Source organism: Manacus vitellinus, unplaced genomic scaffold (assembly GCF_001715985.3).
Source record: "Manacus vitellinus isolate BGI_N305 unplaced genomic scaffold, ASM171598v3 scaffold_58_pilon, whole genome shotgun sequence".
Lineage (NCBI taxonomy): Eukaryota > Metazoa > Chordata > Aves > Passeriformes > Pipridae > Manacus > Manacus vitellinus.
Window position 1 is genome coordinate 1,119,202 of NW_021940671.1, and position 18,915 is coordinate 1,138,116.

Consider the following 18,915-nt stretch of genomic DNA (forward strand, 5'->3'; position numbering starts at 1 on the left):
AGAACTCAGTTTAGCCAAAATTATAAAAAAAAAAGCTTCCCTTCATATTGGCCTTTTGCAATAAACCAGTGCTAATCTACCAGCACAGGGAGCTCCCACGAGACCGAGTGCTTAGGTCTGAGCTGGTTTGGAGAGAGCTCTCCATGACCAACAGCAAAATTGTTAGTCCATTACAATCCTCCAAATATCTTGTGTCCAGTGAAGAAGACAGCACTGAGAGATAAAATTATCAGTTAAGGTGGATGAAAGATACTGAAATGGAGACCAAACACAGGTGACAGATGTCCCTGCGACGCCGAGATCCCCTCAGGACAGCAGAGCTGCAGGATCTGTACCAGCTCCCCCTGCACAGACACGTACACTGCACACAGCCTGGGCATACTCACTCTTTCACCTGGACACCAGTGGCATAGCTGGAGCAGCCCCCCTCCACAGACACGGAGAAGCCCCTCTTGCCATCCGTGGCCGCGGGCATGGAGATGAGGGTCAGTGTGTAGGGCAGCTGCTCCCGCAGGGACTCTGTGGAGTGCTTTTCTATCATGGGTGTCAGCACGATCTGGTTATGGCATTTCCCACTGAAAAAAGCAAAGAAAGTCATCATGGCAGTGTCCTGTCCCTCCCTGCCAAACTCACACCTAAGTCCTCTCACTGACCACAAGCCACAGCTTTTAGTGCTTACACCATTCCTTCTTCCCTCCCTCAAAAGGCAGCTTCCTGGCATTCCTTAGAGTAGCATTTGGCTGAACAGGGCTTACACACAGCGGGGAGCAGCTCCTCTTACCAGTAGAGAGTGGAATGTTGCACCAGTGCATAAGTGTCCCCATCCTCGATGATCACTTTGCAGCTCATACAAGCGAAGCACTCGGGGTGATACTTGTATTCGCCAGCCACCTACAGACAGAAGAGGGAGTAACTTAAGCACGGCCAGAATCCATCAGCAGATGCAGCTCCTGCTTTCCTCTCTAATTAACGAGATCATTCACAGCTCAAAGTCAAGTAGCAGGTTTTTACTGGAGAGTTTTATTAGTCCATTCTGTCTTTCCTGAGCCCCATCCTTGGCACCTTGTTTGCAGAACTCCAAAACAAACATGTCAGCACGCAGAGCAAAGCTTGTGTCCCAGGGACCTCTGCTATATTTGGCAGCTGCTCAGCTATCAAAAATACTTGATAGTCTGCTGGAGACTAGTAAACAAGGTATTAAACCTTCCTGTTCAGTTGCTCTTGGCAAGATAACTAATGTTACGCCTGAATTAATAAAGCTGAAAGGGCTTTTTTTTTGGCAGACAGGCAATGCACAAATTCAGATGCTTTACCAGCCAGCTGACAGAGAAAGAGCAAACTGAGATTGAGACAAAAAAATACCTTTAAAGAATATTTTTACTCATTGATCTGTTTTTCTGTTTTCCTTATGAGAAGTTCCCTTATTGACGGTATTCTACAAAGACTTCTGCAGGCAACGAGAAATTGTCTGCACGTTCCTCAGTGCTTCCCTTTGAGGTAGCAATGGTATCACTAAGTACCACATTGCTTTTATTTAGGCCCTAGAAAAATAACGGTCATGTTTCATTCCTGACAGTTTTATAGGTTAAATATTTGCAAGGTTGTGGCAGGAGGGGAACATTTAGGTGAGCCCCATATTGTGCAGGCAGAGTTCAATGCTTCAAAAGCAACTTCAAGCCCCAAAGTAATTGGGGCTAACACTATTTCAAGACACCATCAGCCTGAAAAACCACTCTGGCTGCAGCCCAGGTGGGACTTGGATGGCAACATTCCCCAAAACCAGAACCTGCTGCTTATCCTGAGCTGAGAGGTTTGATTCCACAGTGCAGTGGAAAATCACCCTGTGCAAACACTGAGGCATTCACTGTGCTACAGCAACTGAACACATGTCCCCCCAATCACTTTTCTGCTTCTCAGGCCTGTGCATTTCAGCACTTTACTTTCTTTGTTCATATGCTTCAGATCCTCACAGCTCCCCCATTCAAAATTATCCTTTATCTAGAAGATGCACACACAGTCTCCATTGCTATTCTTTGGTTAGAGAAGCAAGGAGACTGTTACCTTCAGTTTATTTGGTTATCTTTATACCTAGGACAACACCTAACTAAGTTTGAGGAGTTCAGGCAGGAATCCTTCTGTCCTTACCATCACAGGTCCAGTCATCAGCAGAGAGCAGCCATGGCAAGATTCCCCAAACTTCCCCCAGTAGTCTTTGTGACAGTACAGCTTCCCATCCTTCTCGTAGTACCAGTTAGTGAGGGGATCCTGACATTCAGAGCACCTTGAAGAAAACAAAGAAACAAAGTTCCACTTGGCAATGAGTCACAAATCAACAAAAGAGGTCCTGTCCTGGTGGAGAACACAGACATTCAGCAGCAGCTCACCAGCAGCTCTTCTAGCTATGGATGCACTAAACTCTACTGTTTCTCAATGCTCTTTCAGCTGAAAATTACACCCAAACCTGAAGTTTGTAAGGAGAGGTGGAATCCACCAGTACAAAGGAAAAGAAGCTTCCAAAGTGTAAAACAAATCCCACACATTAAAACACACCAGTAAGTTTATAAATTCTGCTTTATATTTTGCTCCTCTGATCTCTCTCTCTTTTCCTGGATGCAAGTTTCCAGCCACAGCGTTGCCCAGCACAGAGACAGCTTTGCTGTGTTCCTACTTGGTGTTTCTGTAGCATCAACAATCTTGTGCCAGAGCACTTGTCTCCTCAGTCAGTTTAGGAAGGGGCACAGAGAGGCAGGATCCACTTCCCTATGCAACACAAAGCCAGTTTTGCACCAACCTTTGTCGAGAGCTTTTCCATTCTTCTGTAAGCAGACCTCTCCCAAAAGGTAAACTGCAGCACTCTGCATTTGAGGGAGAGTTTTCAAAGCAGTTTGTCCCTTGAGCTCCACACACTCACTGCACCCACCAGTTACCTCTGAGAAAAGTCCTCCACCTCTCCCCACCAACTGCTCCCTTCTGATCATAGTGCATGAGAAAATAAACACCACAGGCAAGCAATGGAAAAAAATCCCAAACAAAACTGTTTCTCTAATTTCACGGAGTCTCAAAATCCTTCACATATCAGTGTCAGCTCCTATTTCCAAGCAACCATTATTAATCCTCTATCTACTTCTCCTCAACAAACAAACAAACAAACAACTCTCCCCCCCCCAAAAAAAAGGCAAAAAAAAAGAAAAAAAGAAACAAGGAAAAAGATGCAGCAATTCTACTGCAGATACCTTTTAGCAATCACAAGCAGAACTCAGATGTTCAGGCTTCCTGAACACACAGTAATCCTGCCTCTTCAGCAGCACGGAGGTGTGACACAATGCAGAGATAAGGCACAGACAGCAGTTGCATCACCAAAGATTATTCATTAGCCCTGGGCAGCACGTTCTCAGACTTTAAAAGGAAAATAAGTCTGGTGTTGGCCATTCATGAGCCGGATCCCAGGCGGGTTAGTCACCAATAACCAGTTCAGAGAAACACCTCGAGGATCAATGTCGTCATTTCCCCACAGGTGGAAGAGTTTCTTTTGCCTCTTACCCCAACACCTGTCCCAGTTACTACCCTGGGGTGGGGGTTTAGGTCGGTGGGGATCATCTCTCAGCACCCAGTGCACTGGAGTCACTGGTGGCACTGGAGGTGCACTTTTTACATGCTCCCAGGCTAAGATGGGAGCTACTGTTGACTTCACCTCTCACAAGCTTCCCAAAAGCTTTATTTGTGCCAAAGACATTCCTTGTAAACTCCACCAGTTGTAATGAGCGTGATGATATGTGAAGCTGGTTGTGCTCCAACACTGAGAGAGTTATTTGCTCCATCTCAAGAGACTGCAAAGCAACCGGGTAAGGCTGCTCGTAAGAGCCTTTGGTTTTAGGGGAAAACACCTCATGAAGTACTTAGTGCCGTACCCTACCCTCAGGAAGATTGCTCCTTCTAACATATTTGGCTTATACAGTGTTTGTTCTCCCAGCTGAGGAGCATCAAATCCTGACCCCCCTCCAAGTGATGGGAAAGAACTCCAGCACGTGCAACAGGCCCTGCCAATTTTGTCTGGAGCAGAGGGAGCAGTAAGTCAAGGCTGCTGTAGGTGGTACATCCATCACTGCAGCCCCAGCCTGGGGGCACTGCCGTGGTTACACCCTGCTCATGGTATGCAGGACACCCAGAGGGCATGGCAGTGCATTCTGCCTCCAACCACCGGCCTTTGGCTTCATCTGCAGTAAATCCCCCTCGCTGAATGAGCAAGGGGGTGAGTGGGAGGGAGAAAAGAGCAAGTGGAGACTAACAGCAAAGATTTCTATCGTCTTGTGGCAGGAACATCTGGCTCAGCACTGGCAAATCGGATCCCTCAGACTTATCCAACTTCTGCATGCATGCCTGTACCAGTGTGTGCTCCACGAGTGATTACATCTTCCAACAGGGAGCTGTGACCAGACCTGCACTTAGGATGCAGACAGCAATGCTGGAGACTGCTCCACCAGGACTTCAACACCTGGCTTTCTGTCTAAGTTCTCTCCAACCAGGTGGGTTAGTTATTTATTTGTTTTTAGGCACAACACTTTCCCTTCCTTGCCCCTCTTCAATTTCACCTTCAACCATCCCTTTTTCTCCCTAAGAAAATCTAAAATTTCTGCAAAAGCAACACAACTTCAACTCTGTTTAGGTGGGCTCCAGGGGATTATGTGCATTTGTCTTTCCTTTACCTCTCTTCTACTTCTCCATGGTTTGATTCAACCTCACAGTACCTGGGTTTTTTTGCTTCCATCCGGAAATAAGCACTGGTATCTAATGTGAAACACACCCATAGCAAAACGAAGGTGAGGAGGTGGAGCCAGCAAGCAGTCAGTTCTTTGCTATGTAATTAAACAAATCTGGGCAGGACAAGTTTGCAGCTTAAGGCTCAGAACCCCACCCTGGGCAATGAGGCAAGAGGAACAGAGTCCCAGAGAGGCTGGATGCTGGGAATGGGCCTAACTGGCTGCTTCCTTAATCTCTGCCAGCAACAGGACAAGGCTGCAGCCCCCAATGCCAAGCAGCACCTTTGTTACGTACCATGCATTCTGGAACCTAGGACAGGCTTTAGGTTTGACAGGTGTGGGACACTGGCTGACAGCACAGGTATGGTTTCAGTGCCTCGGCCCAAATGATAAAAGCATCACGTGGTTGTTCCACACAGCTCTCACTGAAGAGATTGTTGAATGTTATCATGTCAGAATTTTATCACAGGAGATACAGCTTCTTCCTTTCCCTCCTCACTAGAGCTGTGGCATTGCAGCAGGGGTCACATCAGCTGAGACAGGAACACAACTACTGCTGCAAGTATTTAGCAAGCTACCCTTTGCCAGTCACCACGACCAAAAGAAAGGAAGATTTCATGCTCCTCCATGCTAATCTTTTATAGATTAGAAACCACTAATCTTTTCCTCGATGATTTGCTGTTCTCATTACAGAGTAACAAACCATGGCAATCAAGTTTCATGGAGGACTGGTACCAGCCATACCTGACGTGTTTCCTCTTGCTGCCCAGCCACCATTTTCAGAGCCACAGAACCCTGCTCTCATTATACAGACCAGACATTATGATTCTTCACTTCCCAGCCTTGGCTATACAAAATAAATTAATCTGCCTCCCACAGCCATCCCTCAGGAACCCCAGGCAGCATTTGGGTGCAGTGCTGAGTTGTGGTGATCTGCAGCACAGCAGGTGCAGAAAGAGTTCACAAATCGCTGCTGGACGGACTCTCGGTTTTGGGGGGGTGGCAGGAGGATCAGGTCACAACAGGTAACCAGCCCGGTTTCAACTGATGTGGCATCTCTTTTACAGCTAGATGAAAGCCAATACCCTCATGGAAGCAAAGACTTCCCTGGCACTGAAGAGACAGATCCCTTTGAGAAGGGCTCATTAACAAAATGCCCCCCTCACACTCACTGTCAGGCCGGATCAGTTAACGCTACACAGGCTCGGGAGAGCCCTGGTTCCAATCCTGCCGGCAGAGCTGGGGGAGCACAGTCACACAGACAGAAAGCTGCAGGATAAAGCACAGCCCCAGCCTGCAGCTGACCCAAAGGCTCACCCGGGCTCAGCAGGAGTGTGTGCACTGCCCACGTAAGAGACACCAGACAGGGAAAAACGGATACGAGAAAACAGAATACTGTAAGACAGAGTGTTTAAGCTCTGACTGTGCAAAACCATTTCCACACATTTAGGAGAAGGTGTATCTATGGCTTAGCACAATACCCTACACATATTACAAATAATGAATGTCTGCTCACTTTCCCTCTTCTGAAAGCAGATGCTGTTTCAGAAAGTTGCCTAAAGAAGCTCAGCAAATGCACACCAATATTTACTCCTGTCCTAGACCGCTTCAACAAAAGGCTCCTTACTCCCAAATCAGCACAAAAGTGTTTGCAGAACAGGATCAATAACAAGCAAATCCGAGCAGAGGGGATAGGAGGAAGACAATGAAAGTGCAAGCTGTGCTTTTCCTCATCCATCCACCTCATCAGCACATCAGTCACCAGCCCGGCTGTGTTCAGCCTCACTAACTGTTCTCACCACGGAGATGCAACGCAATCAAAGCCTTATTCTGGAGCTATCACCTTTCTCGAGCCTCATTTGTTCAACTGGACCTAGAACAAATAAAAATTGAATAAACCAAAATATCCCAGAAGAACCCTTTCCACGTAAGGGAAGTGTGCTGCTCATCCCTAGTTACTCGAGAAGTACCTGATTTCTTTTCTCAAACAGGATTATGTGCTGCCTCGCTGCAGGTTACATCACCTTCCTGCACTCCCACAGCAGCACCTCAGCTCACCCTGTGCTGTGCCCAGGCACAAGGAGCTTTGGAAGAGAAGCAGCAGCAGCCACAGTAATCTCATTCCTGTGCCAGTGAGCAAAGCACGGGGCACTGGGCACAGTGGCACATCTCGTGCTCCCTGAGGGGGAGCCTGCCTGGGCTGCACACACTCTGGAGCCGCTCCCTCCAGCCCAGAGCTGGGAAAGGGTTGGCAGCAAGAATCTCCCCTGTTGCCTCCTCAAAGCCACACAGGATCCCAGTTTGAGGCCGGCTGTTCCCGGCACACAAGCATTGACCTCGTTCTTCACACACTGACGCTTTAGGATTCCATCACAGGAGGGAAAACAACACTCTGGAGGGTCCAGCGCTAATCCTGGGCAACACTTACCGAAAGGGATCCTTGGGAGCGAAGTAAGCTGGGGCAGACAAGTAACTTCCCATCTTCAACACTGGATAAACCGGCTCAGCCACAAACTCGTCCAACTGCCTCTGAACAGCTCTGTTCTGCCAACATGGCAGCAGCCAGGGCTCATTTACTCTTGCGCTGATTCAGATACTTCACCTCTCTTTGAAGCTGCCCAAGGAATGCCAGGTCTCTCGGCTGCTCATTCCTTTTCAGACTTTTCCTGGCTCCCATGGCTATAACCATCTCCTCCCGCACTCCGCAGCAGCAGCACCTCGGGAAGGACAGAATCCCTGCTAACCGGGCTAGTTGGACATGCTGCTGCAGTGGTTCCTGCGAGCTCTGCTGCCTGCTAACTATTGTCAAGTTTTCCCTTCCCTGGTTCCACCCAAGGGTGGGAGGGGAGGAGGAGCCATGGCAGGCGGACAGCGGCGGCTCCAGAGCCTCAACAGGCTCTGCTCCTTCACAGGGGTGGAGCTCTGACCCAAAGAGGGGCTGCGGATTCAGTGCTGAAAGAGAGCGGCTTTGGCCACAGGATACAAGCACAAACACGTGAAGCTTCTCTTTGCAGCAGCGGCACATTCTGACGGAGAAGCCAAGGAAGACAACGAGCCGCATCTCCAAACACATCAAATTAACGTTTACTATAAACATTCCTAAACCCCGCACAGTGAGTGGGGTTGTACTGCCTTCACAGCACCTACAATGCCTTCACCCTCCTGCAGGAGGTAACTCACAGTGTGCTGCAGCCAAAGAAAAATAGCTTCCTTTCCAACACTGTTTTAACAGAGATCATCACAATCCTTTAACCTAATCTTCGTCTCCTGACTGGAAGCTGAGGTATAAATCAGCACAGAGCACTCTCTCCCGCTCGCAGCACATACAGTTGTATCATTGTGCTCGTCTGAAGCCAAGCATGATCTCTAGTGACCTAATCAGCTAAAGCTGCTCGCAAGACACTCAGAAATGCACCAAACATGTGCTGCTGCACCGAGCCTGCCCCTTTCTGTACAGTCAGCAAAGCCTGGCATGCCTGAACAGAGCCTGCAAACCGTGCTCAGTTCCAGCGGCAAGAGCGCTCCAGTGTGCTTTTCCTGGAGATGCTCGTCTCAGCTGGCACACTGTTCCAGGGACGCTTGGGGCTGGAACAAGGCAGGCTTGGCTGCAGACTTGACAGCTGCTGCTCGCTGTTGAAGTAAGCAGAAAGCCAGGCAGCTTTTTTTTTTTTTTTTTTTTATTCCCCCCTCTCCCCCCTTTTTTTTTAACTTTTAATAAGCAGGCACCTTTCGGAAGGGAAAAAAGTGTCCCCATTTCCCCCCCCGAGTGCAGTTTGTAAGCCTGGCTGTAAAAGCACAGTGCTGCAGAGCCCGATGTGCTCGGCAGTTCCAGCACGGGTCTAATTCCTTCTGACATTTCACACAGCTCGACTGGAAGCAGCAACACGGTGAGTCTGTGTCTAGGAATGCGCTCTGGTCTCCCACATTCTCTATATGTTGCGTGCTGAAAAGGGGCCAGCGCTCGCAGTCCAGCGCTTCCCCGGCCACCGGCACCTCCCCACCGCGCACAGACCCCCAGCGCCTGCCGGGCCCTCCCGCCCGCCTCACCTACAGACAAAAGCTTTGCCCCGCAATTCTGCTGCCATGGGCTGAACGCCCTCCAAGGGGGATTCCACGTGACCTCATAAATCCCAACTCTTCAGACAAAACCTTTGAAGATTTGATCCACAGATGTGATAAGCAGCCAGCTAGTCTGTGAATGAAGCCAGCAGATAAAGCCCAACTTCAAAGTAATAAAAACCACCCAGACAGCTAAGCAACTAGGAAAGGATTTTGTTTAAGACTTCCTTAAAGCCAAAGGACACATAGTCAAATGTCTATTTAAACAGGAAACATCTTATCAAAATGATTTTACTTTTGCAGCAAGCCCCAGCAGCAGCAGCCAGTAAGTTACTTTTGGCTACACAGCATTCTCTTGTTACTTCTTGCCTTTTCTGTTGTCTCTATGACCTATTTGAGAACACAATGTCTCTGATAAAAGGGCTCTGGAAAAGGTGTTAATGTGTTCCTACACTCTAGATCTGAATTCCTGCCAGAATGACTGTACTTCAAAAATGCTGATAAACAGGTGGTGAGGAGAGAGGACTTTTTCTATGTCATTTCTGGGGGGCCACCATGCAGCAAAGCAAACTTCTTTTTCACCAGGTGAAGTCAGATATCAGCATTTTCTCTCTGGCAAACGCTGACACCATTTCCACTACAAACAGGTTGCAATCACGGGAGGGAGTTGTTTTCCTCATTATGGTTTACAATTGTGCAGTAACTTTTGCCAGAAGGGCTGTAATAAATAAAAAGGAACACATGAAAAACCTCGACAATGACTTACATGATATTTATCATCAACTGAGTCGCAGGCATTAGATTTATCCCCACGGAAGTGCAGCACACAGCTACTGTGGTACAGCAGGTATATCTTAACAGAGCTGGGGTTGGGCTGAAGCTCTCAACACCCTCTTCACCACACAGCTCCTGCATGTCTGCAAACAGATGTATTGCTCAGCACATCCACCAGCCCTAAGACACACAAATTTATCCTGGCACAGACAGGCACTTGGATATGTGTGGGACCGGGGAAGAGGAGTCTGCAGCCAGCCTTTCTCTCAGCATGGGCGCAGTTTGGAGCCATTCCAAATACTTCAGTACAATCCCAACACCTCACTGCAATTCCAAGGCACTTACATGCAACACGTGCTTTGCTGCTGTTGAAAGAGTCAGCTCCTGAAACCAATCTCGTTTGGATCTGCACGTACCTCCCAGAGCTCCTGCCCAGGGATCCTGAGTAAATTAAACAAACAGTGAAGCGAAGCCCACCTCCATCGCTGCATTACTGCTAAGCACCAGCACAACCTCAGAACAACAGTGAGGCTTCTGGGTGCCTCACATCACTAAACACAACATTAGGGTGGAGACAGGATTTTAACCTGCACCACACTCACCCAATGGCTGCAGATCTCCTGAATGTGTGTGGGCTGAGAAGCAAACCAAAGAAATTCAACCTACTGGTACCTCATAGGTTATATATGGCTTGGGGAGCAGTGACTTCTGCACAAATGGCAGTAACACCGGCACTTCCACCACTGCATCCTCACTCCTGGGTCTGTGCAGAACGCTGAACTCCTCGGGGAAGGATCCCCTCTCACTCCTGTGGAAAGCCCACCACAGTCTGGGCTGTGTGAGTAATTCCAGTTACCTTGATGTGATAATGCTCTGATAACAGTGCCCCAAAGGACAAGCTGCCGAGACAACTAAAAGAAAGTTTGGATTGGAATGCCCCATTCCTCCTTAAACATAAAGGGTGGTCATCGATGTCCCGCAGCTGAGAGACTCCCCTGAGGAATGTGGCCACCTGCAAAGTGCTTCATTGTTCCTTTGAATCTGTGAACTCTTCAACAGTCCTGGTGATTTGTGCACTAAGAGGCAACTATTTCTCCCTGAATCTGAAAGTGAGCTGGCGAATTTCAATGCTGATGAAGACACCAAAGCAGCATTCCCAGGAGTCTGCAGGATTAGTGGAGAGCTCTCACCTCTGAGGCCCTGTCATTAGCTTTCTGTAACTGCCAGAAACTGGAGAAGACAGGGAAGAGGAGGAGATTCTTTTCTTCCTACTTCTACCTTAATTCAGCTGCCTTTTGTTACTACTGATCTTTGCCCTGCTCTCAAATTCAGCTGCTCTGTGTACAAACCTGCCCTGTGCTTACAGTTGAAAAGCTAAAGGAAGATTCAAAGCACCAAACATCCCCACAATTTAAATTAATTTAATATATACCTTTGCTTACATCTTCACGTGTCCACATTTCTACATTTGTGCTTCATATCCATCCATTTGTTTTTAGGGCAGGAAGCTGCTTTTGGAAAATGAAGGCCTGTGCCAATTTGAACCAACAGAAGTGATCTAAAGTCCAGAAAATACGGTCTGGAGAAAAAAAGTAAGTCCAGGGTTTCTTTTGTCTGGGAGGAACTGATGGGAGACACGATTGCTGCTTTCTGGAAAAGGTTATGTGGATAACAGAAGCAGGGGGAAAAGCTTGTTTTCTGTGACCATGTCTAGAAAAAAATTGATTTAAATTGCAACACAGGGGATTTCTGAAGATTGTGCCAAAGGTTTTAATACCGAGGATAATTAAGTGCTAGTAAACAGTAAGGGAGACCAAACCCTACAGTGACTGGAGATTAACTGACCAATTTCTTGATCTTTCCTAAGCCACAGAAATTACTTGCTTCAAATGTAAGTTCATGGTTAGAGGATATACTAAAACAGAACACAGATTTAAAAAAATACCCTCAGAAGTCATCTAGTTTATCCTGCCCCCCTAAACCAGGTTTAACTATATACAGTCTTAACACAAGTTTGCCTGGCTTACCTTCCCCTGCCCCCAAATGTAAAAAGAATCAAAGTGATTTACTAAGTTTTGCTGAGCAAACAAATATTTCCGTAACACACAAAATATAGCACTTAGTATAGAAAAAAAATGGCATTCAGTATAGGAGAACTGCATCTGTGTAAGACAATCAAATCACCAGAGCTGGCAAATTAATAGTGATTCTCTTTCTGCTCAGCAGCCTGGAGCTTAGGGCATCCCCTGGATGCACAGGGAGCTAATCCAGGGCTGTTTTCCGACCATGGACAATTGTCACACTGCAGAGACGAGGGATTCTGGGAAGAATCTACTTTTAACCTTGTTCCACTACCGAGAAATGGTCAAAAGGAGGATTGGTTTCAAATTCACTAAAGAATACCAGCAGGAGACAGAGCCAGGAGTTCTCCTGCACTCTGCCAACACTGCTCCATTTTTTCAAAGTATCCATTCAGAGAGAACAACCCTCTGGTGGTTACAACAGTCCTTGTGTTTTAGTCTCCTGCCCCAATAAAGGTTAACAGGGACTGAAATGGAGCAACACATCCAAAAAGAGTGCAAGCACCTGAACCCTAAACAGCCTGTCAGGGAACTAATTTAACTCCAGGTAATAAGGCAGTTTTTGCTGTGACTTAAACAAATTTTGGTTTATTACTTTAGATTTCATTTAAACAATAATTTAAACAATTTCTTAACTATTTCAAGGCTATTTAATTTCAGCCAAAATTTTCTACAGCAAAGTCAATTTACTGCTTACAATCACTTAAATGTGACCAGTATAAATATACTTAATATATATTTAGTCAGATACCAAAAACTTACACCTTTTGGCCACACAGTTGTTTATACTTTTAAGGTAGTCACAAATTATGTCATAAGGAAACAGAAAGCCATGACAATTTTTCCTGAGGTCACATTGCATTGCATATCCATAAAAATCTGTTGTATTAAGCAAAAAGGAAATATTTGTTCAAACTGGATTAATAGTTTCTGCTCACCATCATCTCCAGTGCTTTAGACCTAGTACTGAAAAATTTTGGATTCATACAAATCTTTTCTGGTTCCCTTTCCTCTTCTGGGAAGAAAAAAAAAAAAAGGAAGATGAGCTTTTCTGCTCTTCAAACTCCTGATGGTGTTTCAGCTTTTAATTAGCTGGTTTTGGTATAAACTAACTGGTATATTTTTAAATCTGTAACTGTAAAATCATCATTAATTCATCACCTTCTGTTACTTTTGCTGAAGATATATGTACTGTGAACAGTTTTTCAGGGTTTGGCTTTTGGTTGAGATTTCTGCTGCAAGTCTGTGTTGCTTGGCTACTTAAATTAGATTTATTTTATAGACCACAGTAATATACATCCTCTGTTATTTCATGGTTAGGAAGGAACTGAACCTCAGCTCTCTTCCTTCCTAAAAAAGTTCTTAAGCACCCTGCTACAGTAGGAATTCCAACCACCATTTCCAATTATTTTCTTCATATGTATTCAAAAGCATTTTCCATCTGCATGTAGTCTACAGGTTGAATCTGAATCTGTGGTTTTCAAATAATCAAAACTGGATTTTTAACAAATACTGTATCCTTAAGATAAAGCCATGCAGCCACACCTGGGTCTTCTCATCCCATCCTACTCCAATTCAAATATGCAATATCCCTACAGAAAGTGGGAATTGTCTTCAATTTCATTTGTCATTAACAGTGGGAAAACAAAACCAACACAAACCACCAAAAATAAAAACTGGTAATAACACTTTATTCAAAGGTATAATTCAGGGTATTACCTTCTATTTCGTAATATGGAAAAAAGTTGGGACTGAAAACAATAAAACCAGCAAACTCTGGGCCAAAAAAAGCTCTTCCAATAATCCCCTGAGGTAAAAGTGATCCAGCCCTAGGAAAAAGGTACTTTGCCACTTCTCTCCTTCCTTTTCTTGGTGTAATGTTTGAAGTTCTGTGCAATGCAATTTCCAAATCCAGTTGAACCGTGAAAAGCAGTGACCTCTGAAAGTGTGAGCTGCCTCAACAGAGTTCAGAGGCACAAAAGTACATTCAGAGTTAATTCACAACAGACATCGTGACACAAACGTCTAAGAAACGTCCTCAGCCAGATCCAGCCCAGCGGATTCGAGCCTAAGGAGCAGCTGGCCAAGGAACAGTTTAAAATATCCCACATACACGAACAGGGATTTGCTGGTCCCTCAAGCCACAGCAGAGAAAACGCAGGTTCCAGAGACAAAGCTCCTGCACAGGCAGTTGGAGGAAGGAGGGAAGTGACAAAAACTTAAATCCTCAGAGACATGGATGTACGTCAGCTCCTGCCAGAGCCAAGCCTGACCAAGAATAAACAGAGCTAACGAGCCTGGAGCGGTGCCAATCAGCATTAGAGAAATTATGTGCCAGGCCAGGGAGTCAGCTAATCCACAGGAAGACTGTAAAAAACACTCCACAAGGGCTGCCGGAACTCACAGCTCCCAGCTGCCAAAGGCTCCTTCCCTCAGAGCCTTTCTAAAGTTTGGCTTTGGGATATCGAGCACGAGACTGCTGCTCAGCATGGTCTGGGGACAACAGAAGAAAAGGAGGAACACAGGGCAAACTGGAAACTTCTTTTTGTGCACAGTCCTCTCCTGGAAGTAGGAAAAAGGGAAGGGCAGCTTCCTTTGCTGCAGATTCCAGCTGTTCTTTCAGCACAGCAGCCCAGCCGGGTGCCAGAGCTCAGCAAAAGCACAGAGTGCAAGAGGTGCCTCAGAAAATGCAAACGGTTATTACACAGCTCAGGAGGAAAGTTGGTGTCTTCACTTGCAGAAAACAAACCAACCCAGAACCAACCACCAAACTTCCACTCTACAATACAACCTCTGATATCAAACTCTGTGAAGTGCCCCAAGGGCAGGATTTGCCTCCAGCTCAGCTGTTCCCCACCTTGACAGCCCCAAGAGCAAGAAGCACCAAGACATTTGCAAGTCAAGACCCACAAGAGAAATACATCCAAGAAAGACAGACTTCCAGCACACACAACTTTGAGTTTGGCTACTAGCAGAATCTAGGGAAGCTCAACAACAGGATACTAGTTCTTTAGGGAGAAGAAAAAACCAGGAATAAGACAAGCTGCCTCAGTATAGCTAAACATGAACACTCAAACCCAAAATACTGGGATTTGTCAAGATATCAAGCTGTAATTGTGATTATTAATGTCACATTGTAACTCACAGCATTTTCAAATCAACAGAGCCAGCACTGCTTTGGCAGCATGAGATGTTTTCTTTCTTTTAAATATACCAATAACCATAATCCTCACTTCAACAAAGTTGGGGTATTTTGTTCTTTTAACAGGACAGTAGATGCTTATCTTGGCACAGCAAACATTCCTCCAAAGCCACACTTTGGCTTCCTCTCCCCCCATTTTCTTTGACAGTATCCAAAACATTAGCCTCTCCAGACCCAAGCCAACACAGAAGCCAGTAGAAGCTGCAGGTATTCAACCCCTCTCAAAAGTACAGGCCTCTTCAGAAACGTGGTTCTGGGGCATGAAAACTGGACTGAATATTCATGAAACACTAACAAGGGGCATTACTCCTACCACCAGAAAAACCCATGGCAGATATCCCTTTTTTTCCTTGCTGATAGCAACATTATCCAACAGATTTCAGAAGTTTGTCTGTCTTAAGTGTCTGAAAAGGAGAGAAAGCCAAAGGCAAGATCTCCCTGCCCTCCCTCCCCTGTATCAGCACCCTGATAACACCATGCACCTGCCACATATGGACAAAGCAACAGGCTATGCAAATTGCCTGGGCACTACTTTGGAATGCAGCTGAAGGCAAGTGTGCAGCCCATGGCTTCTGCTGCCACCAGTAAATCAGAGCTTTTATTTGCACTTTATCCCGTGTGCGTCAGCACAGCCGCCCTCTGCCAGGCAGTGTCTGACTGATGCTGGGACCGGACACTGGTCCCTGAGGGACATTGGAAAACAAGGGCTCAGAACAGCTCAGGCACAGAGACCACAGGGACAGCTCCTGGTTTATGTTGGTACTTCACTCAGGTACTTCAGCACCAGGTCCCAAGCCAGTGGAACAGCACGAGGAGGGTTTAACAGGCCAAAGCTTTACCTACCGAAAGCAGGAGATGTGCCAGGCTTCGTTGACAGTCTTGTAGAGGCGCTGCCCGGCAGCGATGCTGTCCCCACATCCCAGACATCTCCAGACTTCTTCACCTGCATGCAGGGATAACATGACAAACAGCAACCAGTTTACATCAGAGAAAACAAGGAATGCTGCCTCCCTCTTAAAGAATAACCTTAAATTAATTAACTGGCAGGAAAGTCTTCACACCTGGAAAGCTAAATCAACACCAGGCAGTCTGTAACTCATGAGAGTGGAGCTCCCAAATCAAACTCTGACATCTTAGATATTACTTTTTTTTTTCTTCAGACATGACATATGCTCCTTCACATTCTGGAGAAGGAAGCAATATGACTTTCCACATAAACCAGCTCAGTTATAGCTCTGCTAAAGCAGAGATTTCAGGAAGGCTGGCTGCTCCAGTACAACAATTCCCATAGAGAACGACACTAGGCCAGGAAGCCACGCTGCTGCTTCCCCCACACCACTGACTCAGCACACAGCGTTTGCTCTCATTTGTATAATTAAATGGATTTCCCAGAACTGAAAGAAAGGAAAGGCAAACTTTATTCAGTAGAGAACAACTTGACTACCGGGAAGGAATTACCCACTTGAATGAATATTCCTGTAGAGGCTGTACAGCCAACACCAGGCTACTGTCAGACTTAGGAAGAGAGAGTGATGCTACTGGCCTATTGCCCTTTCAGAAAATACTTAAAATAGTTATAATAGAGTTATAATAGTTTCTGCTAGGACTGCCAGAAAGCCCCAGAGCTGGTTCCTTAGATGCAGGCAAGCTAGGAAAACAGAATGAAAGCCTGTGCACAAAGAGCATTTGGCACACAGATAAATGCTATCCCAAATCCCAACAGCAGTGCGGGCATACTAAAGAGTCAGGGATCTGGATGAGCACAGGAGGGCACAGTGAGCATGTGCTGAGCAGATCTCAAACCTGTTTCTTCCTGCTACCAACAGTTTGCTTGCATTAAGGGCTGCATAAGGAAAAAAGTGCACTTAGAGAAGGAAAACCACAAACCACGAACTTCCATTTTCCAAAGAACGTTACAACTCGGTAGTTGCTCAGGCAAGTCAATACCATCATTAAGTTCCTTGAAGGTAGACAAAACAGAAGCCACCAGCCTTCCATGCACTTTGACCCCACCGTGTAGGTCAGCGACAGTGTTTAAAATTAACCAAGGTGAAGATCTTGCATGTTTTACACAAGTAGTGATTTAGGAGGAAAACCACTTGTTGCTCAGCCACAGGCACCACTCTCTCCAGCAGACTGGCAGCACCCAGAAACATCTCCCTGCAGACTGCAGGGCTCAGAGGATTCATTCAAACGGGACATGTGGTGTAAGTTGCCACTTCTGTTCCCAACCGGGCATCAGCTCCACACCTGGGAGCACCTGCTCCTGTGCCCTCCTGCTCTCCAGAACACCAAGAATTGCACCTGAACTCAGACCTGCACAGCAGAGTAAGGGTTAGGAGAAACTTGGAAAAAGCTGGCACTACCAGTGTTCTTCTATAAAGCAGATTGCTTTCAGCATGCCAAACGGGCTTGGGAATAAAAGGTAAAGCCACACGTGCGTGTACCTGCGTGTACAGGCAGCAGAGACTCTCCTCTCCAAGCAGGGCAAGCCCTGTAAGTCAGCTGAACTTGTGGAATTGCTGCAGGCCAAAACCACCTGCAAACCAGACACCCTGCAGCTCCACGCCCCCCCTTCAGTGCCACCAGCACAAGGAACACATGTCAGTGTGGTCAGCGGATCCCGTTAAAGCCATGTAAAGACCGAGGACTATGCCACACCTCACTAAAAGCAACAGATTCCTCCACAACCATCACACAGGACTTGACCCACGAGCTCCCGAGCCCCGGCAGCAGCCGCCTGACGCTGCTGCGGTGCCACATTTGTTTGAGCGTCCCTGGGAAGGCTGATTAGCTCAGAACGGAAACGAACAGTCCTAAATCCGACCGAAACTGTTCAGTATCCAGGAGAAACGACGGAAATGAACAAAACAGAGCAGGAAACGGCGCGAAGGAAAGGCAAACGGACATAATCAATGTAGCAGGTCCTGCCGGGTCCCCCAGGACGGCAGGAATGTTTTGAGGGGCGGCCAAGCGAGGAGGCGGCCCCGGCGGGGCACCGGCGAGCCCCGGGGGCGACAGCGGGACCCGAGCGGGACACGGGCCGAGGGCAGCCGGGCGTCGGCGGCACCCGCGCTGCAGGACCCGCGTGGCGGGCTGCGGCCCACGCTCTCATCGCTTCCCCGCGGGGTTCGCTGCACCGGGACTCCGGGAACCCCGCGCCGCGCGTGGAGCCGCGACGCGGTGGATGGAACCAGCGGGCCGGCTGCAGCCCGCCTATCCGGACACGGGCTGACACCCGGCCAGGACCAGGGCTCCGAAGGCAGCGGCCCAGCCGACCCCGCAGGTGCCTCCTCGCGGCACAAACGACGCACCGGCGCCCGCATAACGGACCGGGGGGGAGCCGCTCGCCTCGTGACCGCGCGCACGCAGCGCCCGTGGTGCGAGGGCGGCCCCTCCGCGGGGGCGCGGCGCGGCCGGCCGCGGTCCGAAGCTCACGCTGGCAGCGGCTCCATCCCGCGCCCGGCGCGCCCGCTCCGCGCCCTCGCCAGCGGTCCGCGCGCAGCTGTACCCGCCTCCCGCGCTCCGCAAGCGCGCGCGCCCCGCCCTCCTACCCTCCCCGCGGGCCAATCGGCACCGCCCGCCCGCCGCTGGCCCGCCATCCCGCGCCGCCCCGCCCCGGTCGCCCCGCCCTCCGCGCTGGCGGCCAATGACAGCACGTGCTGGCGCCCCCGGCCCCGCCACCGCAGGTGCCGTGGCGGGCGCGGCGGCGAGCAGGCCCCGCCCCCGGCCCCCTGAGGGAGGCGCGCCGCGCGCGCCGCTGCCCGGCCCCGCGAAGGAACGGCGGCGCACTCCGGTCAATGTAAAACCATTTTTGTTTTTTAATTCTAAATCACTTTCACAACAGTGAAAATTAGTGAGGAGGAGGAGGAGAAGGAAGAACGGTAACGCACTAACCGAGCCGTCCGGGCCGTGTGCGGGCGGGTGCGGGGCAGGGGTACATAGAAAAGCACACCGGGGAAAGGGGGGAACCAAGCGTTAACACTTTTAGACGATTTAATCTTGGAATTGCCCGAAAATAAGAGCTCTCAGTCATGTTTCT

General features: G+C 48.2%; 1 protein-coding gene and 1 long non-coding RNA gene across 4 annotated transcripts in view; one reads left to right on the top strand and one right to left on the bottom strand.

Annotated features, from left to right (window-relative positions):
• Positions 1-16,376, bottom strand: part of LIMK2 (LIM domain kinase 2) — a 29,390-nt gene extending 13,014 nt beyond the window's left edge. Inside the window, exons 1-4 of one of the 3 annotated variants that reach the window (XM_018081956.2) lie at positions 15,717-16,376; positions 2,146-2,281; positions 782-891; positions 387-575 (exon numbers count right to left, since the gene is read on the bottom strand). In XM_018081956.2, the coding sequence (XP_017937445.1) occupies positions 387-575; positions 782-891; positions 2,146-2,281; positions 15,717-15,835 (554 nt within the window). In that variant the 5' untranslated portion in view covers positions 15,836-16,376. Of the gene's footprint in view, positions 1-386; positions 576-781; positions 892-2,145; positions 2,282-7,185; positions 7,575-8,804; positions 9,058-15,716 lie in introns of those variants that run through there. The other 2 variants (XM_029963279.1, XM_008925757.3) reach the window with 2 other exon arrangements.
• On the top strand, positions 3,982-6,816 carry LOC108641255. The gene is made up of 3 exons (XR_001921874.1): positions 3,982-4,067; positions 4,315-4,523; positions 5,451-6,816. It is a non-coding gene; the product is annotated as an uncharacterized LOC108641255 (long non-coding RNA).
• Positions 16,377-18,915: the final 2,539 nt, after the last annotated feature.